Source organism: Rhinoderma darwinii, chromosome 4 (genome assembly GCF_050947455.1).
Source record: "Rhinoderma darwinii isolate aRhiDar2 chromosome 4, aRhiDar2.hap1, whole genome shotgun sequence".
Classification (NCBI taxonomy): Eukaryota; Metazoa; Chordata; class Amphibia; order Anura; family Rhinodermatidae; genus Rhinoderma; species Rhinoderma darwinii.
The window spans coordinates 8,905,804-8,933,181 of NC_134690.1; the positions used below are offsets into that span (position 1 = coordinate 8,905,804).

General features: G+C 38.7%; 1 protein-coding gene across 1 annotated transcript in view; it reads left to right on the top strand.

The window, feature by feature from the left end:
* Window positions 1-24,732, top strand: part of CIMIP2C (ciliary microtubule inner protein 2C) — a 43,679-nt gene extending 18,947 nt beyond the window's left edge. The window contains exons 2-4 of the mRNA XM_075860815.1: window positions 18,362-18,635; window positions 22,357-22,469; window positions 24,604-24,732. Coding sequence (XP_075716930.1) covers window positions 18,362-18,635; window positions 22,357-22,469; window positions 24,604-24,610 — 394 coding nt within the window. The 3' untranslated portion in view covers window positions 24,611-24,732. The remainder of the gene's footprint in view (window positions 1-18,361; window positions 18,636-22,356; window positions 22,470-24,603) is intronic.
* Window positions 24,733-27,378: the final 2,646 nt, after the last annotated feature.

Genomic DNA, 27,378 nt, shown 5'->3' on the forward strand with positions numbered 1-27,378 from the left:
TAACAGTATGGGGGTATTATTCAGTCACTATGTGGTTATGGTACGGGGGTATTATTCAGTAACAGTATGGGGGTATTATTCAGTCACTATGTGGTTATGGTGTGGAGGTATTATTCAGTAACCGTATGGGGTATTATACAGTCACTATGTGATTATGGTGTGGCAGTATTATTCAGTAACAGTATGGGGGTATTATAAAGTCACTATGTGGTTATGGTGTGGAGGTATTATTCAGTAACAGTATGGGGGTATTATTCAGTCACTATGTGGTTATGGTGTGGTGATATCATTCAGTAACAGTATGGGGGTATTATTCAGTCACTATGTGGTTATGGTGTGGTGGTATTATTCAGTAACAGTACGGGGGTATTATTCAGTCACTATGTGGTTATGGTGTGGCGGTATTATTCAGTAACAGTATGGAGGTATTACTCAGTCACTATGAGGTTATGGTGTGGAGGTATTATTCAGTAACAGTATGAGGGTATTATTCAGTCACTATCTGGTTATGGTTTGGCGGTATTATTGAGTAACAGTATGGGGGTATTATTCAGTCACTATGTGGTTATGGTGTGGCGGTATTATTCAGTAACAGTATGGGGGTATTATTCAGTCACTATGGGGTTATGGTGTGGCGGTATTTTTCAGTAACAGTATGGGGGTATTATTCAGTCACTATGTGGTTATGGTGTGGTGGTATTATTCAGTAACAGTATGGGGTATTATTCAGTCACTATGTGGTTATGGTGTGGTGGTATTAGTCAGTAACAGTATGGGGGTATTATTCAGTCACTATGGGGTTATGGTGTGGCGGTATTATTCAGTAACAGTATGGGGGTATTATTCAGTCACTATGTGGTTATGGTGTGGTGATGTCATTCAGTAACAGTATGGGGGTATTATTCAGTCACTATGTGGTTATGGTGTGGTGGTATTATTCAGTAACAGTACGGGGGTATTATTCAGTCACTATCTGGTTATGGTTTGGCGGTATTATTGAGTAACAGTATGGGGGTATTATTCAGTCACTATGTGGTTATGGTGTGGCGGTATTATTCAGTAACAGTATGGGGGTATTATTCAGTCACTATGGAGTTATGGTGTGGCGGTATTATTCAGTAACAGTATGGGGGTATTATTCAGTCACTATGTGGTTATGGTGTGGTGGTATTATTCAGTAACAGTATGGGGGTGTTATTCAGTCACTATGTGGTTATGGTGTGGCGGTATTATTCAGTAACAGTATGGGGGTGTTATTCAGTCACTATGTGGTAATGGTGTGGTGGTATTATTCAGTAACAGTATGGGGTATTATTCAGTCACTATGTGGTTATGGTGTGGAGGTATTATTCAGTAACAGTATGGGGGTATTATTCAGTCACTATGTGGTTATGGTGTGGTGGTATTATTCAGTAACAGTACGGGGGTATTATTCAGTCACTATGTGGTTATGGTGGTATTAGTCAGTAACAGTATGGGGGTATTATTCAGTCACTATGGGGTTATGGTGTTTACGGTATTATTCAGTAACCGTATGGGGGTATTATTCAGTCACTATGTGGTTATGGTGTGGTGGTATTATTCAGTAACAGTATGGGGGTATTATTCAGTCACTATGTGGTTATGGTGTGGCGGTATTATTCAGTAACAGTTTGGTGGTATTATTCAGTCACTGTGTGGTTATGATGTGGAGGTATTATTCAGTAACATTATGGGTGTATTATTCAGTCACTATGTGGTTATGGTGTGGAGGTATTATTCAGTAACAGTATGGGGGTATTATTCAGTCACTATGTGGTTATGGTGTGGCTGTATTATTCAGTAACAGTATGGGGGTATTATTCAGTCACTATGGGGTTATGGTGTGGCGGTATTATTCAGTAACAGTATGGGGGTATTATTCAGTCACTATGTGGTTATGGTGTGGCGGTATTATTCAGTAACAGTTTGGTGGTATTATTCAGTCACTATGTGGTTATGGTGTGGTGGTATTATTCAGTAACAGTATGGGGATATTATTCAGTCACTATGTGGTTATGGTGGGGTGGTATTATTCAGTAACAGTATGGTGGTATTATTCAATCACTATGTGGTTATGGTGTGGCTGTATTATTCAGTAACAGTATGGGGATATTATTCAGTCACTATGTGGTTATGGTGTGGTGGTATTATTCAGTAACAGTTTGGTATTATTCAGTCACTATGTGGTTATGGTGTGGCGGTATTATTCAGTAACAGTATGTGGTATTATTCAGTCACTATGTGGTTATGGTGTGGAGGTATTATTCAGTAACAGTATGTGGGTATTATTCAGTCACTATGTGGTTATGGTGTGGTGGTATTATTCAGTAACAGTATGGGGGTATTATTCAGTCACTATGTGGTTATGGTGGGGTGGTATTATTCAGTAACAGTATGGGGATATTATTCAGTTACTATGTGGTTATGGTGTGGAGGTATTATTCAGTAACAGTATGGGGGTATTATTCAGTCACTATGTAGTTATGGTGTGGAGGTATTATTCAGTAACAGTATGGGGGTATTATTCAGTCACTATGTGGTTATGGTGTGGAGGTATTATTCAGTAACAGTATGGGGTATTATTCAGTCACTATGTGGTTATGGTGTGGTGGTATTATTGAGTAACAGTATGGGGGAATTATTCAGTAACAGTATGGGGGTATTATCCACTCACTACGTGGTATGTATGTATAGAACTCTAGTTACGCCTCTGATCCCTGGTGACTCATCCATATGTTGCCTGCCCGGTGTCCCACTGGTGCGGTGCTTTATCCCTAATGGCCCTGTGTTCTATACCCTGGCCCTATTGACCCCTCTCTTCAGTGCCCAGTATTGTAAGTCCTTTTCCTGATTATTTAGTGATCATTTATGGAAATTAAGAGGCTTTATCTTGAGGACAGACAAGGCAGGTATTTCCGCTGTGAATCTCTTAATTTCCACAACAAATTTACAGGATACCTTGAATTCTATGCAGATTTTTTCTGCTTCATGTAAATGGGGTTTTGAAACATGTAAATTGTCGCAGATTTTCAGCGCAGAATCTGAAAGGAAAGTCCACAACAATTCTGCCATGTCTGAACGTCCCTAGGTACAACTCACCCTTTTTTTCCACAATTGATTGTCCAGGGTTTTCTTGGGTGTGTTTGTGAATAAATAATATCCATGGTGGTCTAGTGGTTAGTAAATAAAATATCGGATAGTCTAGTGAGATAACAATTACAGCCTCAGGATCTATTGAGTTAACAAATAACAAGTTAGGTGTGTAGTTGGTTGGCAAATATATATATATATATATATATATATATATATATATTCTGCACTTCATACCCCAGCCAGGAGGTGGCAGTGTTGTATTTTATTATTGTAAAGCACAAGTACAAGAATCAGAAAGCGTGTTTCTGCCCAGTTTTAGCCTCCTAACAAATAAATAGAATTTTTTCTTCATGGCTAGATCTATCTGATTTGCAATTAGCACCGCCACAGTTTTCCATCAATTTCCACCGAATTCAATAAAATTCTTCTGTGAATTCCAGGGACTCAGAAGCTCCCAGAAGACCAATTACAATGTATAATGTCAGTCGACAATTTATACTGCGTTCAAACGTTGTGTCGCTGTTCTATACATTGGCTACCGGGGCTTGTATAATATACTGGAGAGAGGGAGAAGAGACAAGAGCTGGATGCTACGTAATATATTAACTCCTATAAATATTTACAGATCAGCAGTATAACGAACATGTGATAACGAGGCATCTGACATGGGTTGTATATAACATATATAATAATCTAGATAAGATATGTACGTGGGGGAATATTAGAAATACACCTGAACTAAAGGAGATTATATATATAATCATAGTCTGTCATAACGGGACCAGTGGTAAACCAACAAGAGACATGAGCAGTCATGTGTAACAACAACAACCAATTAGCAAATCTGTATATCCTCTGTAGTAACATATAGATCCATACATAGGTGTTTCCTGCTAGACAAGAATGTAACTATTATAATACTGTTCACTATGTACAGGAATATAACAACTATAATACTGCTCCTATATACAAGAATATAACTACTATAATAGTGCCCTTATATACAAGAATATAACTACTATAATACTGCTCCTATATACAAGAATATAACTACTATAATACTGCTCCTATATACAAGAATATAACTACTATAATAGTGCCCTTATATACAAGAATATAACTACTATAATACTGCTCCTATATACAATAATATAACTGCTATAATACTGCCCCCTATATACAAGAATATAACTACTATAATACTGCCCCCTATATACAAGAACATAACTACTTTAATACTGCTCCTATATACAAGAATATAACTACTATAATACTGCCCCCTATATACAAGAATATAACTACTACAATACTGCTCCTATATACAAGAATATAACTACTATAATACTGCTCCCTACATACAAGAATATAACTACTATAATACTGCCTCCTATATACAAGAATATAACTACTATAATACTGCCCCTATATACAAGAATATAACTACTATAATACTGCCCCCTATATACAAGAATATAACTACTATAATACTGCCCCCTATATACAAGAATATAACTACTATAATACTGCCCCCTATATACAAGAATATAACTACTATAATACTGCTCCTATATACAAGAATATAACTACTATAATACTGCTCCTATATACAAGAATATAACTACTATAATACTGCCCCTATATACAAGAATATAACTACTATAATACTGCCCCCTATATACAAGAATATAACTACTATAATACTGCCTCCTACATACCAGAATATAACTACTATAATACTGCTCCTATATACAAGAATATAACTACTATAATACTGCCCCCTATATACAAGAATATAACTACTATAATACTGCTCCTATATACAAGAATATAACTACTATAATACTGCCCCTATATACAAGAATATAACTACTATAATACTGCCCCCTATATACAAGAATATAACTACTATAATACTGCCGCTATATACAAGAATATAACTACTATAATACTGCTCCTATATACAAGAATATAACTACTATAATACAGCCCCTATATACAAGAATATAACTACTATAATACTGCTCCTATATACAAGAATATAACTACTATAATACTGCTCCAATATACAAGAATATAACTACTATAATAATGCCCCTATATACAAGAATATAACTACTATAATACTGCCCCCTATATACAAGAATATAACTACTATAATACTGCCGCTATATACAAGAATATAACTACTATAATACTGCTCCTATATACAAGAATATAACTACTATAATACAGCCCCTATATACAAGAATATAACTACTATAATACTGCTCCTATATACAAGAATATAACTACTATAATACTGCTCCAATATACAAGAATATAACTACTATAATAATGCCCCTATATACAAGAATATAACTACTATAATACTGCTCCCTATATACAGGAATATAACTACTATAATACTGCCCCTATATACAAGAATATAACTACTATAAGGGTATGTGCACACACACTAATTACGTCCGTAATTGACGGACGTATTTCGGCCGCAAGTCCCGGACCGAACACAGTGCAGGGAGCCGGGCTCCTAGCATCATAGTTATGTACGATGCTAGGAGTCCCTGCCTCTCTGCAGGACAACTGTCCCGTACTGTAATCATGTTTTCAGTACGGGACAGCAGTTCCACAGAGTAGCAGGGACTCCTAGCATCGTATATAAGTATGATGCTAGGAGCCCGGCTCCCTGCACTGTGGTCGGTCCGGTACTTGTGGCCGAAATACGTCCGTCAATTACGGACGTAAGTAGTGTGTGTGCACATACCCTAATACTGCTCCTATATACAAGAATATAACTACTATAATACTGCTCCGATATACAAGAATATAACTACTATAATACTGCCCCTATATACAAGAATATAACTACTATAATACGGCCCCTATATACAAGAATATAACTACTATAATACTGCTTCCTATATACAAGAATATAACTACTATAATACTGCTCCTATATACAAGAATATAACTACTATAATACTGCTCCTATATACAAGAACATAACTACTATATTAATGCCCCTATATACAAGAATATAACTACTATAATACTGCTCCTATATACAAGAATAAAACTACTATAATACTGCCCCTATATACAAGAATATAACTACTATAATACTGCTGTTATATACAAGAATATAACTACTATAATACTGCTCCTATATACAAGAATATAACTACTATAATACTGCCCCCTATATACAAGAATATAACTACTATAATACTGCCCCCTATATACAAGAATATAACTACTATAATATTGCCCCCTATATACAAGAATATAACTACTATAATACTGCCCCTATATACAAGAATATAACTACTATAATACTGCTCCTATATACAAGAATATAACTACTATAATACTGCCCCCTATATACAAGAATATAACTGCTATAATACTGCCCCTATATACAAGAATATAACTACTATAATACTGCCCCCTACATACAAGAATATAACTACTATAATACTGCCCCCTATATACAAGAATATAACTACTATAATACTGCCTCCTATATACAAGAATATAACTACTATAATACTGTTCCTATATACAAGAATATAACTACTAGAATACTGCTCCTATATACAAGAATATAACTACTATAATACTGCCCCTATATACAAGAATATAACTACTAGAATACTGTCTCTATATACAAGAATATAACTACTATAATACTGCCCCTATATACAAGAATATAACTACTATAATACTGCCCCTATATACAAGAATATAACTACTATAATACTGCCCCCTATATACAAGAATATAACTACTATAATACTGCCCCTATATACAAGAATATAACTACTATAATACTACTCCTATATACAAGAATATAACTACTATAATACTGTTCCTATATACAAGAATATAACTACTATAATACTGCTCCTATATACAAGAATATAACTACTATAATACTGCCCCCTATATACAAGAATATAACTACTATAATACTGCCCCTATATACAAGAATATAACTACTATAATACTACTCCTATATACAAGAATATAACTACTATAATACTGTTCCTATATACAAGAATATAACTACTATAATACTGCCCCTTTGTACATGGAGGGCAGTTTTATGCTTTGGGTTTTTCTTCTTTTTGGGAGCAGATCCTGGTTTGGTTGAGGTTCCTTGTCATGTTTCCAGGCTCTTCTGTGGATCGAACATTGATTTTCAATGAAGTTATCTCCAATAGGTGGCACTAGAGACATTCTTTTTCGTGAACTAACTTTCAGTGCTTTCTTAGTCTTGATATGATCACACACAATGTAGAACACATTTCGGAATCAATGTTACACTAATTACACATCGATCTCCTGATAAGATCTCTGATTTTCTAAAGTTTGTTCTACATGTAGCAGAGCTCAGCTGATTTCCTTATTTAAGAACAATCCTTGTGCGTTCAGAGACTGATCATTCAGTAACGAGTTGTGGACATTGCTGAAGTTTCTGTAATTAATTGCTGTATCTCAGTCTTTCAGGCTCATTAGCGCTTTTCTCATCTATCTGCCCTGGGGAACAACGCAGTGGAAAAGGAACAAAAACAGGTTCTGAAATCAGAAAACTTCAGTCACCGGGTCCCCCACTATTAACGCTTCACAGGATGGCGGATAAATAATAGGTCTGTAAGTGTCTCACCATGGGACCGTCGTCTTTTGTTCTCACTCCTACAGTGGATACTTTACAATGCAGTTTCCAAAACTTCCATAGATATGTATTGACCTGCCGGAGAGCACATTCTGCCCCCACATCTACTCACCAGCGCCATCTACAGGGAACAAGATGAGAGTCCCAGAAACTAGACCCTAAAATAACTAATATGTATCATCTATTCCTTGACCTGGTCAAAGTTAATAACAAGAAAATATATTTAAGTCGAAGAACTAGACGTCCAACATGTCTCTACCCGTTCTTGTATATAGGGGGCAGTATTATAGTAGTTATATTCTTGTATATTGGAGGCAGTGTTATAGTAGTTATATTCTTGTATATAGGGGGCAGTATTATAGTAGTTATATTCTTGTATATAGAAGAAGTATTATAGTAGTTATATTCTTGTATATAGGGGCAGTATTATAGTAGTTATATTCTTGTATATAGGAGGCAGTATTATAGTAGTTATATTCTTGTATATAGGGGCAGTATTATAGTAGTTATATTCTTGTATATTGGAGGCAGTGTTATAGTAGTTATATTCTTGTATATAGGGGGCAGTATTATAGTAGTTATATTCTTGTATATAGGGGCAGTATTATAGTAGTTATATTCTTGTATATAGGAGCAGTATTATAGCAGTTATATTCTTGTATATAGGGGCAGTATTATAGTAGTTATATTCTTGTATATAGGACCAGTATTATAGTAGTTATATTCTTGTATATAGGACCAGTATTATAGTAGTTATATTCTTGTATATAGGAGCAGTATTATAGTAGTTATATTCTTGTATATAGGGGGCAGTATTATAGTAGTTATATTCTTGTATATAGGGCGCAGTATTATAGTAGTTATATTCTTATATATAGGATCAGTATTATAGTAGTTATATTCTTGTATATAGGAGCAGTATTATAGTAGTTATATTCTTGTATATAGGGGGCAGTATTATAGTAGTTATATTCTTGTATATAGGAGCAGTATTATAGTAGTTATATTCTTGTATATAGGAGCAGTATTATAGCAGTTATATTCTTGTATATAGGGGCAGTATTATAGTAGTTATATTCTTGTATATAGGACCAGTATTATAGTAGTTATATTCTTGTATATAGGAGCAGTATTATAGTAGTTATATTCTTGTATATAGGGGGCAGTATTATAGTAGTTATATTCTTGTATATAGGGGCAGTATTATAGTCGTTATATTCTTGTATATAGGGGCAGTATTATAGTAGTTATATTCTTGTATATAGGGGCAGTATTATAGTAGTTATATTCTTGTATATAGGAGCAGTATTATAGTAGTTATATTCTTGTATATAGGGGGCAGTATTATAGTAGTTATATTCTTGTATATAGGGGCAGTATTATAGTAGTTATATTCTTGTATATAGGAGCAGTATTATAGCAGTTATATTCTTGTATATAGGGGCAGTATTATAGTAGATATATTCTTGTATATAGGAGCAGTATTATAGTAGTTATATTCTTGTATATAGGACCAGTATTATAGTAGTTATATTCTTGTATATAGGGGACAGTATTATAGTAGTTATATTCTTGTATATAGGAGGCAGTATTATAGTAGTTATATTATTGTATATAGGGGCAGTATTATAGTAGTTATATTCTTGCATATAGGGGCAGTATTATAGTAGTTATATTCTTGTATATAGGAGCAGTATTATAGTAGTTATATTCTTGTATATAGGGGCAGTATTATAATAGTTATATTCTTGTATATAGGAGGCAGTATTATAGTAGTTATATTATTGTATATAGGAGGCAGTATTATAGTAGTTATATTCTTGTATATAGGGGGCAGTATTATAGTAGTTATATTCTTGTATATAGGGAGCAGTATTATAGTAGTTATATTCTTGTATATAGAGGGCAGTATTATAGTAGTTATATTCTTGTATATAGGATCAGTATTATAGTAGTTATATTCTTGTATATAGGGGCAGTATTATAGTAGGTATATTCTTGTATATAGAGGGCAGTATTATAGTAGTTATATTCTTGTATATAAGGGCAGTATTATAGTAGTTATAGTCTTGTATATAGGGGGCAGTATTATAGTAGTTATATTCTTGTATATAGGAGCAGTATTATAGTAGATATATTCTTGTATATAGGGGCAGTATTATAGTAGTTATATTCTTGTATGTAGGGGCAGTATTATAGTAGTTATATTCTTGTATATAGGGGCAGTATTATAGTAGTTATATTCTTGTATATAGGATCAGTATTATAATAGTTATATTCTTGTATATAGGGGCAGTATTATAGTAGTTATATTCTTGTATATAGGATCAGTATTATAGTAGTTATATTCTTGTATATAGGGGCAGTATTATAGTAGTTATATTCTTGCATATAGGGGGCAGTATTATAGTAGTTATATTCCGCTATAGAGGGGGCAGTATTATAGTAGTTATATTCTTGTATATAAGGAGCAGTATTATAGTAGTTATATTCTTGTATATAGAGGGCAGTATTATAGTAGTTATATTATTGTATATAGGGGGCAGTATTATAGTAGTTATATTCTTGTATATAGGGAGCAGTATTATAGTAGTTATATTCTTGTATATAAGGAGCAGTATTATAGTAGATATATTCTTGTATATAGGAGCAGTATTATAGTAGTTATATTCTTGTATATAGGGGGCAGTATTATAGTAGTTATATTCTTGTATATAGGGGCAGTATTATAGTAGTTATATTGTATATAGGAGCAGTATTATAGTAGTTATATTCTTGTATATAGGAGGAGTATTATAGTAGTTATATTCTGGTATATAGGGGGCAGTATTATAGTAATTATATTCTTGTATATAGTGAGCAGTATTATAGTAGTTATATTCTTGTATATAGGGGCAGTATTATAGTAGTTATATTCTTGTATATAGGGACAGTATTATAGTAGTTATATTCTTGTATATAGGGGCAGTATTAAAGTAGTTATATTCTTGTATATAGGGGGCAGTATTATAGTAGTTATATTCTTGTATATAGGGGGCAGTATTATAGTAGTTATATTCTTGTGTATAGGAGCAGTATTAGGGCGGGTTCACACATGGCGGAATTCCACTTAAATTCCGCTGCGGACACTCCGCAGCGTTAATCCGCAGCGGAGCCGTTTCTCCATTGACTTTCACTTTAATTTAGCAGTGTTCGTTTACACGATGCGTACAATTCCGCTGCGGAGCATAGGCTGCGGAGCGGAATGTGGTGTCCGCAGCATGCTCTGTCTGTTGCGGAGCAGTGGCGGACTCATGGCGGAATTTCTCCATTGACTTCAATGGAGATTCTAAGTTCCGCAATGAAGTCCGCAGCTGTCATGCACATGTCATGTGTGCTGCGGATGCGTCTTGCTTTTTTAACTTGACATTTCTTCATTCTGGCTGGACCTAGGTATTTCTAGGTCTACAGCCAGACTGAGGAAGTCAATGGGGCTCCCGTAATGACGGGAGCGTTGCTAGGAGACGTCTGTAAATAGTCACTGTCCAGGGTGCTGAAAGAGTTAAGCGATCGGCAGTAACTGTTTCTGCACCCGGGACAGTGACTACCGATCCCAATATACATGTATCTGTAAAAAAACATATAAGTTCATACTTACCGAGAACTCCCTTCGTCTGTCTCCAGTCCGGCCTCCCAGGATGACGTTTCAGTGTAAGTGACGGCTGCAGCCAATCACAGGCCAAGCACAGGCTGCAGCGGTCACATGGACTGGCGCGTCATCCAGGGAGGTCGGGCTGGATGCCGAAAGAGGGACGCGTCACCAAGACAACGGCCGGTAAGTATGAAAATCGTTTACTTTCACTAGGGAAAGTGCTGTCCCTTCTCTCTATCCTGCACTGATAGGGAGAAGGGAAGCACTTTTCCCGCAGTCTGCAGCAGCTAGTCCGCATCAATGTACTGCACATTTTGTGCAGATCCGCTGCAGAATCTGCAACGCAGATTCTGTGCGGCATCGATGCGGACAGTTGCGGAGGAATTCCGCCATGTGTGGTCATGCCCTGATAGTAGTTATATTCTTCTATATAGGGGCAGTATTATAGTAGTTATATTCTTGTATATAGGAGGCAGTATTAGGGCATGACCACACATGGCGGAATTCCTCCGCAACTGTCCGCATCGATGCCGCACAGAATCTGCGTTGCAGATTCTGCAGCGGATCTGCACAAAATGTGCAGTACATTGATGCGGACTAGCTGCTGCAGACTGCGGGAAAAGTGCTTCCCTTCTCCCTATCAGTGCAGGATAGAGAGAAGGGACAGCACTTTCCCTAGTGAAAGTAAACGATTTTCATACTTACCGGCCGTTGTCTTGGTGACGCGTCCCTCTTTCGGCATCCAGCCCGACCTCCCTGGATGACGCGCCAGTCCATGTGACCGCTGCAGCCTGTGCTTGGCCTGTGATTGGCTGCAGCCGTCACTTACACTGAAACGTCATCCTGGGAGGCCGGACTGGAGACAGACGAAGGGAGTTCTCGGTAAGTATGAACTTATATGTTTTTTTACAGATACATGTATATTGGGATCGGTAGTCACTGTCCCGGGTGCAGAAACAGTTACTGCCGATCGCTTAACTCTTTCAGCACCCTGGACAGTGACTATTTACAGACGTCTCCTAGCAACGCTCCCGTCATTACGGGAGCCCCATTGACTTCCTCAGTCTGGCTGTAGACCTAGAAATACCTAGGTCCAGCCAGAATGAAGAAATGTCAAGTTAAAAAAGCAAGACGCATCCGCAGCACACATGACATGTGCATGACAGCTGCGGACTTCATTGCGGAACTTAGAATCTCCATTGAAGTCAATGGAGAAATTCCGCCATGAGTCCGCCACTGCTCCGCAACAGACAGAGCATGCTGCGGACACCACATTCCGCTCCGCAGCCTATGCTCCGCAGCGGAATTGTACGCATCGTGTAAACGAACACTGCTAAATTAAAGTGAAAGTCAATGGAGAAACGGCTCCGCTGCGGATTAACGCTGCGGAGTGTCCGCAGCGGAATTTAAGTGGAATTCCGCCATGTGTGAACCCGCCCTTATAGTAGTTATATTCTTGTACATAGGGGGCAGTATTATAGTAGTTATATTCTTGTATATAGGGGCAGTATTAGGGCAAAGCCACACGTGGCGGAATTGCTCTTGAATTCCGCTGCGGACACTCCGCAGCGTTAATCCGCAGCGGAGCCGTTTCTCCATTGACTTCCACTTCTATTTAGTAGGGTTCGTTTAGACGAAGCGGAAAATTCCGCTGCGGAGCATAGGCTGCGGTGCGGAATTTGGTGTCCGCAGCATGCACTGGATGTTGCAGAGTTGTGGCGGACTGGTTGCGGACTCATAGCGGAATTTCTCCATTGACTTCAATGGAGATTCTAATTTCCGCAATGAAGTCCGCAGCTGTCATGCACATGTTATGTGTGCTGCGGATGCGTCTTGCTTTTTTGACATGATATTTCTTCATTCTGGCTGGACCTATGTATTTCTAGGTCTACAGCCAGACTGAGGAAGTCAATGGGGCTCCCGTAATTACGAGAGCGTTGCTAGGAGACGTCAGTAAATAGTCACTGTCCAGGGTGCTGAAAGAGTTAAGCGATCGGCAGTAACTGTTTCTGCACCCTGGAGAGTGACTACCGATCCCAATATACAGCAACCTGTAAAAAAAATAGAAGTTCATACTTACCGAGAACTCCCTGCTTCTGTCTCCAGTCCGGCCTCCCAGGATGACGTTTCAGTCTAAGTGACGGCTGCAGCCAATCACAGGCCAAGCACAGGCTGCAGCCAATCACAGGCCAATCACAGGCTGCAGCCAATCACAGGCTGCAGCGGTCACATGGGCCGCGTCATCCAGGGAGGTCGGGCTGGATGCCGAAAGAGGGACGCGTCACCAAGACAACGGCCGGTAAGTATGAAATTCGTTTATTTTCACTAGGGAAAGTGCTGTCCCTTCTCTCTATCCTGCACTGATAGGGAGAAGGGAAGCACTTTTACCGCAGTCCGCAGCAGCTAGTCTGCATCAATTTACTGCACGTTTTGGGCAGATCCACCGCAGAATCTGCAACGCAGATTCTGTGCGGCATTGATGCGGACGGCTGCGGAGGAAAACCGCCACGTGGGGCCATGCCCTTATAGTAGTTATATTCTTATATATAGGGAGCAGTATTATAGTAATTATATTCTTGTATATAGGGGGCAGTATTATAGTAGTTATATTCTTGTATATAGGGGGCAGTATTATAGTAGTTATAGTCTTGTATATAGGGGGCAGTATTATAGTAGTTATATTCTTGTATATAGGGGGCAGTATTATAGTAGTTATATTCTTGTATATAGGGGGCAGTATTATAGTAGTTATATTCTTGTATATAGGGGGCAGTATTATAGTAGTTATATTCTTGTATATAGGGGCAGTATTATAGTAGTTATATTCTTGTATATAGGGGCAGTATTATAGTAGTTAGATTCTTGTATATAGGGGCAGTATTATAGTAGTTATGTTCTTGTATATAGGGGGCAGTATTATAGTAGTTATATTCTTGTATATAGGGGGCAGTATTATAGTAGTTATATTCTTGTATATAGGGGGCAGTATTATAGTAGTTATATTCTTGTATATAGGGGGCAGTATTATAGTAGTTATATTCTTGTATATAGGGGCAGTATTATAGTAGTTATATTCTTGTATATAGGGGCAGTATTATAGTAGTTATATTCTTGTATATAGGGAGGCAGTATTATTGTAGTTATATTCTTGTATATAGAGGGCAGTATTATAGTAGTTATATTCTTGTATATAGGAGCAGTATTATAGTAGTTATATTCTTGTATATAGGGGCAGTATTATAGTAGTTATAATCTTGCATATAGGGGGCAGTATTATAGTAGTTATATTCTTGTATATAGGAGGCAGTATTATAGTAGTTATATTCTTGTATATAGGGGCAGTATTATAGTAGTTATATTCTTGTATATAGGGGCAGTATTATAGTAGTTATGTTCTTGTATATAGGGGGCAGTATTATAGTAGTTATATTCTTGTATATAGGGGGCAGTATTATAGTAGTTATATTCTTGTATATAGGGGGTAGTATTATAGTAGTTATATTCTTATATATAGGGAGCAGTATTATAGTAGTTATATTCTTGTATATAGGAGGCAGTATTATAGTAGTTATATTCTTGTATATAGGGGCAGTATTATAGTAGTTATATTCTTGTATATAGGAGCAGTATTATAGTAGTTATATTCTTGTATATAGGGGGCAGTATTATAGTAGTTATATTCTTGTATATAGGGGGCAGTATTATAGTAGTTATATTCTTGTATATAGGGGCAGTATTATAGTAGTTATATTCTTGTATATAGGGGGCTAGTATTATAGTAGTAATATTCTTGTATATAGGGGGCAGTATTATAGTAGTTATATTCTTGTGTATAGGAGCAGTATTATAGTAGTTATATTCTTCTATATAGGAGCAGTATTATAGTAGTTATATTCTTGTATATAGGGGGCTAGTATTATAGTAGTAATATTCTTGTATATAGGGGGCAGTATTATAGTAGTTATATTCTTGTATATAGGAGGCAGTATTATAGTAGTTATATTCTTGTACATAGGGGGCAGTATTATAGTAATTATATTCTTGTATATAGGGGGCAGTATTATAGTAGTTATATTCTTGTATATAGGGGGCAGTATTATAGTAGTTATATTCTTGTATATAGGGGAAGTATTATAGTAGTTATATTCTTGTATATAGGGGAAATATTATAGTAGTTATATTCTTGTATATAGGGGGCAGTATTATAGTAGTCATATTCTTGTATATAGGAGCAGTATTATAGTAGATATATTCTTGTATATGGGAGCAGTATTATAGTAGTTATATTCTTGTATATAGGGGGCAGTATTATAGTAGTTATATTCTTGTATATAGGGCCAGTATTATAGTAGTTATATTCTTGTATATAGGGGGCAGTATTATATTAGTTATATTCTTGTATATAGGAGCAGTAATATAGTAGTTATATTCTTGTATATAGGGGCAGTATTATAGTAGTTATATTCTTGTATATAGGGGGCAGTATTATAGTAGTTATATTCTTGTATATGGGGGCAGTATTATAGTAGTTATATTCTTGTATATAGGAGCAGTATTATAGTAGTTATATTCTTGTATATAGGAGGCAGTATTATAGTAGTTATATTCTTGTATATAGGGGCAGTATTATAGTAGTTATATTCTTGTATATAGGGGGCAGTATTATAGTAGTTATATTCTTGTATATAGGAGGCAGTATTATAGTAGTTATATTCTTGTATATAGGAGCAGTATTATAGTTTTATTCTTGTATATAGGGGGCAGTATTATAGTAGTTTTATTCTTGTATATAGGGGGCAGTATTATAGTAGTTATATTCTTGTATATAGGGGGCAGTATTATAGTAGTTATATTCTTGTATATAGGGGGCAGTATTATAGTAGTTATATTATTGTATATAGGAGCAGTATTATAGTAGTTATAATCTTGTATATAGGGGGCAGTATTATAGTAGTTATATTCTTGTATATAGGGGTAGTATTATAGTAGTTATATTCTTGTATATAGGAGCAGTATTATAGTAGTTATATTCTTGTATATAGGGGCAGTATTATAGTAGCTATATTCTTCTATATAGGAGTAGTATTATAGTAGTTATATTCTTGTATATAGGGAGCAGTATTATAGCAGTTATATTCTTGTATATAGGGGCAGTATTATAGTAGTTATATTCATGTATATAGGGAGCAGTATTATAGTAGTTATATTCTTGTATATAGGAGGCAGTATTATAGTAGTTATATTCTTGTATATAGGAGCAGTATTATAGTAGTTATATTCTTGTATATAGGGGAAAGTATTATTGTATCTAAACTTCTGTTCATAGGAGCAGTATTATAGTAGTTATATTCTTGTATATAGGAGGCAGTAGTATAGTCGTTATATTCTTGTATATAGGAGCAGTATTATAGTAGTTATATTCTTGTATATAGGGGGCAGTATTATAGTAGTTATATTCTTGTATATTGGGAGCAGTATTATAGTAGTTATATTCTTGTATATAGGGGGCAGTATTATAGTAGTTATATTCTTGTATATAGGAGCAGTATTATAGTAGTTATATTCTTGTATATAGGATCAGTATTATAGTAGTTATATTCTTGTATATAGGAGCAGTATTATAGTAGTTATATTCTTGTATATAGGGGGCAGTATTATAGTAGTTATATTCTTGTATATAGGGGGCAGTATTATAGTAGTTATATTCTTGTATATAGGGAGCAGTATTATAGTAGTTATATTCCTGTATATAGGGAGCAGTATTATAGTAGTTATATTCTTGTATATAGGGACAGTATTATAGTAGTTATATTCTTGTATATAACAGCAGTATTATAGTAGTTATATTCTTGTATATAGGGGCAGTATTATAGTCGTTATATTCTTGTATATAGGATCAGTATTATAGTAGTTATATTCTTGTATATAGGAGCAGTATTATAGTAGTTATATTCTTGTATATAGGGGGCAGTATTATAGTAGTTATATTCTTGTATATTGGGGGCAGTATTATAGTAGTTATATTCTTGTATATAGGAGCAGTATTATAGTAGTTATATTCCTGTATATAGGGAGCAGTATTATAGTAGTTATATTCTTGTATATAGGAGGCAGTATTATAGTAGTTATATTCTTGTATATAGGGGCAGTATTATATAGTTATATTCTTGTATATAGGGGGCAGTATTATAGTCGTTATATTCTTGTATATAGGGGCAGTATTATAGTAGTTATATTCTTGTATATAGGAGCAGTATTATAGTAGTTATATTCTTGTATATAGGGGCAGTATTATAGTAGTTATATTCTTGTATATAGGGGGCAGTATTATAGTAGTTATATTCTTGTATATAGGGGAAAGTATTATTGTATCTAAACTTCTGTTCATAGGGGCAGTATTATAATTGTTATTTATTATTTATCAATACATACTTTAAAAAAAAAAGTGGATTAGCAAAAAGGTGCGAGGCTTAACGCGCCGTCGCGCCACAAAATTGTGCCAAAGCGTTGCTTCAGAAAACAAGTGTATACTAAGTCCACTAGCTGGTGGTATAAGGAGATCATATCTAGGTAAGTATATCATGCAGCGTCTGCCACTGTTATAAATTTGGCGCATCTTCTGACCGCCTCTTCTAAGTTTACGCGTTCTAGCATCAGTAAATCTTGACTATTTTTATCTCCTCATGTAGCAGAAGTGATTCCAGCTCCTGTCCGGTTTACATCCCTGGTGACTGCATTTCTTTATATGATCAGATCAGACAATATCTGACATAAATGACGTGTTTTCTCTCCGGTGTTGTTCTTGTGGCTGTCACGACGTGAGATGTTTCCACTGATGGACTCAAATCCTGGAATTTCCTGATCTCTGGATGCCCCATTTCCTTACTTGGGGGTCCTGTATATTTACGGTCCCTCATATATGTGCTTTATTTGTTGTACAGGTATCGAGGCCACGTCCCTACTGAGGCCTTTACCTATGGCGACACCTACGGGAACTCCACAGCGCGCTGCCTACAGGATTTCCGCTCGGCCGCGCTCCGCTCCAGTCAGAGTCCGTATTATAAAGGTGGGCAGTTTCCTACAAGCTTCTCCAATGACCCCGCTCTGGTGATCGGTAACCGCTCGCGAGGTTGGGACAGATTTCTACACAGCCCGACGTGGTCCCGATACAACGTGGATCATAACCGGACACAAGATCTGGACCAGTTCAGGAAGGTCGGTGCGACTCAGTCACAATTTCTTCATTCTCAAACTTAGAAATAAATCAAATACATGTACACATGTAGTATACACACACACACAAACATATACACATGTAGTATACACACACACACATATACACATGTAGTATACACACACACACACACACACACACAAACACATGTAGTATACACAAACACACAAATATATACACATGTAGTATGTATACACACACACACACACACACACACACACACACACACACACACACACACACACACGTAGTATACACAAACACACAAACATATACACACAAACATATACACATGTAGTATACACACACAAACATATACACATGTAGTATACACACACACACACACACACACACACAAACACATGTAGTATACACAAACACACAAATATATACACATACACACACACACACACACACACACACACACACACACACGTAGTATACACAAACACACAAACATATACACACAAACATATACACATGTAGTATACACACACACACACACATATACACATGTAGTATACACACACACATATATACACAAACACACAAACATATACACATGTAGTATACACACACACACATATATATACACAAACACACAAACATATACACATGTAGTATACACACACACAAACATATACACATGTAGTATACACACACACACACACACACACAAACACACATATACACATGTAGTATACACAAACACACAAATATATACACATGTAGTATGTATACACACACACACACACACACATGTAGTTTACACAAACACACAAACATATACACATTTAGTATACAGACACACAAACACAAACACACACCACACAAACATATGCACATGTTGTATACACACACACACACACACACACACACATGTAGTATACACAAACACACAAACATATACACATGTAGTATGTATATACACACACACACACACACACACACATGTAGTATACACAAACACACAAACATATACACATGTAGTGTACACACATACACACACACACTATACACACACACATATAGTATATACACACACAGACACACACATGTAGTATACACAAACATATACACACGCAGTATACACACACACAGTATATATACACACACATAGTATACACACACAGTATACACACACACACGCAGTATACACACACACACACACACACACACGTAGTGTATACACACACACGTAGTATACACCCACACACAGTATACACACACACACGTAGTATACACACACGCACAAAGTATACACACATGTAGTATACACACACACAGTATACACACACGTAGGATACACACACACGTAGTATACACACACACGTAGTATACACACACACGCAGTATACACACACACATAGTATATACACACACACACGTAGTATACACACACACGTAGTATACACACACAGTATACACACACACACGCAGTATACACACACACACACACACACACGTAGTGTATACACACACACGTAGTATACACCCACACACAGTATACACACACACACGTAGTATATACACACACACGTAGTATACACACACGCACAAAGTATACACACATGTAGTATACACACACAGTATACACACACGTAGGATACACACACACGTAGTATACACACACACGTAGTATACACACACACACGCAGTATACACACACACATAGTATATACACACACACACGTAGTATACACACACGCACGCAGTATACACACACGCACGCAGTATACACACACACACGCAGTATACACACACACACACACATGCAGTATACACACACACGCAGTATACACACACACATGCAGTATACACACACACACACACAGTATACACACACACATGCAGTATACACACACACACACACGCAGTAGACACACACGCAGTATACACACACACACGCAGTATACACACACACATGCAGTATACACACACACACACGCAGTATACACACACACACGCAGTATACACACACACACACACACACACACACGCAGTATACACACACACACACACGCAGTATACACACACACACGCAGTATACACACACACATAGTATACACACACAGTATACACACACGTAGGATACACACACACGTAGTATACACACACACGTAGTATACACACACACACGCAGTATACACACACACATAGTATATACACACACACACGTAGTATACACACACGCACGCAGTATACACACACGCACGCAGTATACACACACACACGCAGTATACACACACACACACACATGCAGTATACACATACACGCAGTATACACACACACATGCAGTATACACACACACACACACAGTATACACACACACATGCAGTATACACACACACACACACACGCAGTAGACACACACGCAGTATACACACACACACGCAGTATACACACACACATGCAGTATACACACACACACACGCAGTATACACACACACACACGCAGTATACACACACACACACACACACACGCAGTATACACACACACACGCAGTATACACACACACACACGCAGTATACACACACACACGCAGTATACACACAAACACACGCAGTATACACACACGCACGCAGTATACACACACACACACGCAGTATACACACACACACACGCAGTATACACACACACACACACGCAGTATACACACACACACGCAGTATACACACACACACACACGCAGTATACACACACACACACGCAGTATACACACACACACACGCAGTATACACACACACACGCAGTATACACACAAACACACGCATTATACACACACGCACGCAGTATACACACACACACACGCAGTATACACACACACGCAGTATACACACACACACGCGCAGTATATACACACACACACACGCAGTATACACACACACACAGTATACACACACACACGCAGTATACACACACGCACGCAGTATACACACACACACACACGCAGTATACACACAAACACACACGCAGTATACACACACGCACGCAGTATACACACACACACACGCAGTATACACACACACACACACACACACAGTATACACACACAGTATACACACACACACACACGCAGTATACACACATGCAGTATACACACACACACGCAGTATACACACACACACACACACACACACATGCAGTATACATACACATACACGTACAAACAGTCATATAAACACATATACATTTGCTCACAATGATATACACGTACATAAGACATTTGCACCAGACCAGTGAGGTGTTTCTGACCCTGAAGAAGTTTTTAATGGTTCCATGTCCTGAACCATAAAACAATTCACTGCAGTACATGTAATCCTCCCCCGGGGGCGTCCACGTCACCTCCTGTGTGACCACCTCTCAGGGTGCATGAAAAGGAGTCAAGACCATCATTGCAATACAATGAGTGAAGGTGCTCGACGTGTCTCATGACTATGTCCTTGCATAACAGCGCACCTTGTGGTCAGAAATAGTATTGCGAGTAATTTCAATAATTCATAACTATACAATTTCTTTGTTGAGCCCTTTTTTCTTGAATGTTTATAGTAATTTAAGCTGTCCTCTCACCATAGGGGAAAGATATAAAAAGTGGAAAGCCCCTTTAATTAAACAAAAAGGGCGCGGCAATATCAAGTCCGTTTAGAACCCTTAACATCTACGTTATTGGTGATGTAAACTCGAATGTTGCTTGTTTCAGAGCGTGCAGCAGCACCGGGACCACTACCGGGACAAAACGGGCACCGTGCACCAGGTACCGCACTTCATCCTGCCGGTCAAGAATGAGGAAACCTACCCCCTACCCCAGCAAGTGTGAGTATCCTACTGGGGGGAAATGACAGAGGGTAAGGTCCCACACAGCCGGCGCGGTTTGGCCATTTATTTTTTATTTTTTTATTAGGCCGGGTTCCCACGTAGCGTAAACGTTAATAAATTAACCTGCGATGCGAAATTTAATTCCGCAACATGGCAATTTTTTGTTGATTTTCCGTTGCGAGTTTTCCCACATTGAATTCAATGGGGATGCAAAACCCGCGGCAGAAAGCCAAGTGTTGCGACTTTTACGGCGTATTCGCAGCAATGACGCTGTAAAAATCGCAACTACGGAAAAAAAAAATTATACTTAACCAGAACACCCTCCTCCTTCCTGGAGTCCTGACGTTGAATCCCATGTGACTGTGCCTGTGATTGGCTGCAGCAGTCACATGGGCTGCAGCATCATCCAGGGAGGCAACCGGACTGCGCAAGAGGAACACATCGCCATACCAAGCGGTTTTCGGACGGAATGTACCGCAGGTTCCAGGTCGGATACGCGGCGTAATTTTGCAACAATCATCAGCTTTGCGCAATCGCGCCAATTTGTAATGCGCACTAGGACATATACATGAGGTTTTGTCCTTACAGTTGTAGTTACCTCTCAGCTATGAGAAATATTACATCCATACAGGTTTTCAGCATCTGAATGGAAACTACACAGCTGCAGTGCTTGTGACAATGTATCAGTGCAGTGAAAAGCTACTAGCCTGGAGTTAAAGACAGGAGAATATTTGTACTGCAGCCGTGTTCAGCTCACAGAGCGTTTTGTAAACTTATACATTGTAACAAACTGCAGCTGTGTGAGCAGGATGAGGTCTGTAAAGGTTTTCACTCTATAAATGTAAATCAGAAAGTTTCCGCTCAGCTCCTCCCCCATGATTTATACTGCAGTTCTGATCAATTTGGGCACAGCTATGATCAGTGACTCCGGCTCCGCTGCATTGTCTATTGGAGTCTGAGGTAGTCTGAAATCCACCTTCTGTCTCATTGGATACTCCAGCTTCTGCTCAGTTCCCTTATGCTTTACACTACAGCTCTGCTCCATTAGAGCAAAGCTAAGGTTTTAGATGCTTAAGCTTCTCATCAGTCGTCCCCCCCCCATTCTTTACACTACAGTTCTGCTCCATTAGGGTTCCTTCACACAGATGTTTTTGGCTCCGATATTGACACAGAAAACGTGTGGGAAACCGCGTCAAAAAACGGCCCAAATCGCTTCCCATTTATTTCAATGGGAAGCAAAGGCGTTTTTTTTCCCAGCCGGTTTTTGGCCGCTCACGGAATAAACAAGCGACATGCTCTTCGAGCGGTTTCCAACTCTGATCTCCCATTGAAAACAATGGGATTCAGAAAAAAACTGTGGCGCTCATTTGGGTTGTTTTCGTGGCTTTTTTGCGGTTTTTGCACTACTTTTAATGGCCGCGGGCAAAAAAAAAAAAAAAAAGCATCAAGCAACACTGGCAAGTCAAAAATCTCCCGAAGGAATTTTGGGGCAGATTTTTTCTGTCAGCAAAAATCTATGTGTGAACGGGGCCTTAGAGCACAGCTGAGACCAGTGACTCCAGCTTCGCTGCATTGTCTCTTGGATTCGAAGGTGGTCTGAAATCCATCCCGTGATTTTCACACGGGTCATAGAGGTTTTTGTCCATAAATGCAGAAATAACTCAAAAATAAAAGCCGTTCTGCGATTCCTCAGAATCCTTTCGTCTAATGTTACGTTTAGAAATCATTCAGGTTGAGGACATCGGGGGAGGGGTGGGGGCAGATACTTTTTCATATTACTATAGTAGCGTTCAGAAATAACGGTGTCATGATAAACTACGTCATAAAGTCACCTGTAAATTCCAGTTGTTTAATCTCACAGTAAAATTCCTTTAATCTGTCACCCAGTGATCCAGAATTCCTGCAAAAAATTTAGTCCAAGTCCTTCGTAGCAGGAAACGTCTGGATATTCACAGTCCCTGGTTCCCAGATGTCCCGGCTCCACCATCCATCGTATATGCCGGTCTGAACTTCCATTCGTTTGGGATTTCTGATAATCCGGCGTGACGGTTCTGAACGTGCCAGAATATTGGAAGTTCACTGTATTTTCCAACAGATTATTAACAAGTTCTTCATTTTTTGTATTTTCTAGGCTTTGACCTTCATGGACGCCAATAACACGGGAATCCTCGACCTCGCTGAGTGAATGTACTGATGCATTGTGGGTCTCGGTACGACATGATCTCGACTCCGTTCATTAAATTAAAGGCTTCGCTCGTGACTGACCCTTCCTATTATTTTCCTCATACACAATGGAGGCAATTACGGCCCCGTCTCTGGTTGACCTCATGTGGGAACTAATAAATATGGCGGAGCCAAACTGAAGGAAGAAGCAACATAATGGTGGTGGGGGCAGGTGCGGCATGGAAAAACCTCATGTGACCACTATGGGTTCCTCAGAGGAGGGGCCCTGCTCAGGTCAGCTCCACCCCCTTCTCCATAAATGGTATGATCCGGTTCAGAGCTCCGCCTTTTTAGGTAGTGGAATGTTGGCAAATAAGGGGTGGCCGGCCCAGGGGTCACGTCACCCTTCTGTCCTGCAGGGTATGGGAGGAGGGCAAGCAATCGAATGGGCACGGCGTAGGCCCCATCTTGATTTTTGTTCCGGGGCTCTGATCATGTGATACTAGCTACGGCTTGTTATTGGTTAAGTTCTTTGTGATTGATTGATGCTGATCTGATATTAACGAGATCATTTCCAATCAGAGATTCAAAATGTTGGAAGTCCATGTTCAAGCAGATAAATTATTAAATGTCCATCCTTTAATATATTTCTTTTGAATTACATCAGGTCTTTTACTCCAGTCACACCCAGAGCTGCACCCACAATTGTGTTTTCCTGGTTAGTTTACATCTCATTGCTGCCTCCTGCAGGTTTAGTGACTAAACAGGGCATGCTTTGCTGTACTGCATTGTCGGAGATGTAGTGTATGTTCTCCAGGCATTGTGCATTATAGGGATTCAATTAAGCGGTTAGACAGTGCCGAGTAGACGGGTTCCAAACGGTAGCCAACAGAATTTTGAATGCAGCTCTGGGTGTGATTAGAGACATAATGTAACTCAAAATTAGTATTGCAAAATAGAGACACCTGTATGCAGCTGGACCATGTTAGGGGGTCCAGCTCAGGTCCTAACCCCCTCTTCAACAAGGGATAGGAAGGGAATGGTGTGGGTGACGGGCGTCGGGCTCCCTTGCCTTGGTGCGGAAAGGGGGGGTTATGTGGTAAAGAAACCAGCACCACATGGGGGGGGGGGGGTCAGGTAATATTTTATGTATCAGTGCAGTGAAAAGCTACTAGCCTGGCGTTAAAGACAGGAGAATATTTGTACTGCAGCCGTGTTCAGCTCACAGAGCCTTTTGTAAACTTATACATTGTAACAAACTGCAGCTGTGTGAGCAGGATGAGGTCTGTAAAGGTTTTCGCTCTATAAATGTAAATCAGAAAGTTTCTGCTCAGCTCCTCCCCCATGATTTATACTACAGTTTGAATCCATTTGGGATCCAAGAGTCCAAAGGGAGAATAATCATCCATATTTGTGTTGTCTCTAAACATCCATCTGATCCAGACACGTCACTGCTATGGCTTCTGTGCTATGCGTACTTGTATTATGTGCTGAGCTGTGACCTCCACCCTCTCCTGGTTTTGTCATTCTTTCTTTTCATAGACCTCATTCTCCTGAGAAACACTTGACTTCTTACATTGAGTTCACAGCTCAGTTGCCTTTATATTCCACCCACATCACCTGCTCAGGATCCTATTCACACTCACAGTACAAAGAAAATCCCCCCCCCCCCTGATCAGCCAGGGATGAGGATGCGGGCACAAGACGAGTAAAACACATTTACTCCCTGTGCTGTGACACTGATCTTTCTTCCTCAGTCGTCCAGATCGGAGTTATTTTGAAGAGTAGTTTATTGAAGCTCCCGGTATAAACATATCTGGGCCCACCACCAATCCCGAGACGTCTTCCTATTCTGACGTACAGTATGAAACTAGATTATTATGTTTACAAGGAGTATAAAGTCAGGGCAGGTGGAGAAGACTCGTAGTCATAGAACAAGGCTGAAGTCAGGGCAGGTGGAGAAGACTCGTAGTCATAGAACAAGGCTGAAGTCAGGGCAGGTGGAGAAGACTCGTAGTCCTAGAACAAGGCTGAAGTCAGGGCAGGTGGAGAAGACTCGTAGTCCTAGAACAAGGCTGAAGTCATGGCAGGTGGAGAAGACTCCTAGTCATAGAACAAGGCTGAAGTCAGGGCAGGTGGAGAAGACTCGTAGTCCTAGAACAAGGCTGAAGTCAGGGCAGGTGGAGAAGACTCGTAGTCATAGAACAAGGCTGAAGTCATGGCAGGTGGAGAAGACTCCTAGTCATAGAACAAGGCTGAAGTCATGGCAGGTGAAGAAGACTCGTAGTCATAGAACAAGGCTGAAGTCAGGGCAGGTGGAGAAGACTCGTAGTCAGAGAACAAGGCTGAAGTCATGGCAGGTGGAGAAGACTCGTAGTCATAAAACAAGGCTGAAGTCAGGGCAGGTGAAGAAGACTCGTAGTCATAGAACAAGGCTGAAGTCAGGGCAGGTGGAGAAGACTCGTAGTCATAGAACAAGGCTGAAGTCAGGGCAGGTGGAGAAGACTCGTAGTCCTAGAACAAGGCTGAAGTCAGGGCAGGTGGAGAAGACTCGTAGTCATAGAACAAGGCTGAAGTCATGGCAGGTGGAGAAGACTCGTAGTCATAGAACAAGGCTGAAGTCATGGCAGGTCAAGAAGACTCGTAGTCATAGAACAAGGCTGAAGTCAGGGCAGGTGAAGAAGACTCGTAGTCATAGAACAAGGCTGAAGTCATGGCAGGTGAAGAAGACTCGTAGTCATAA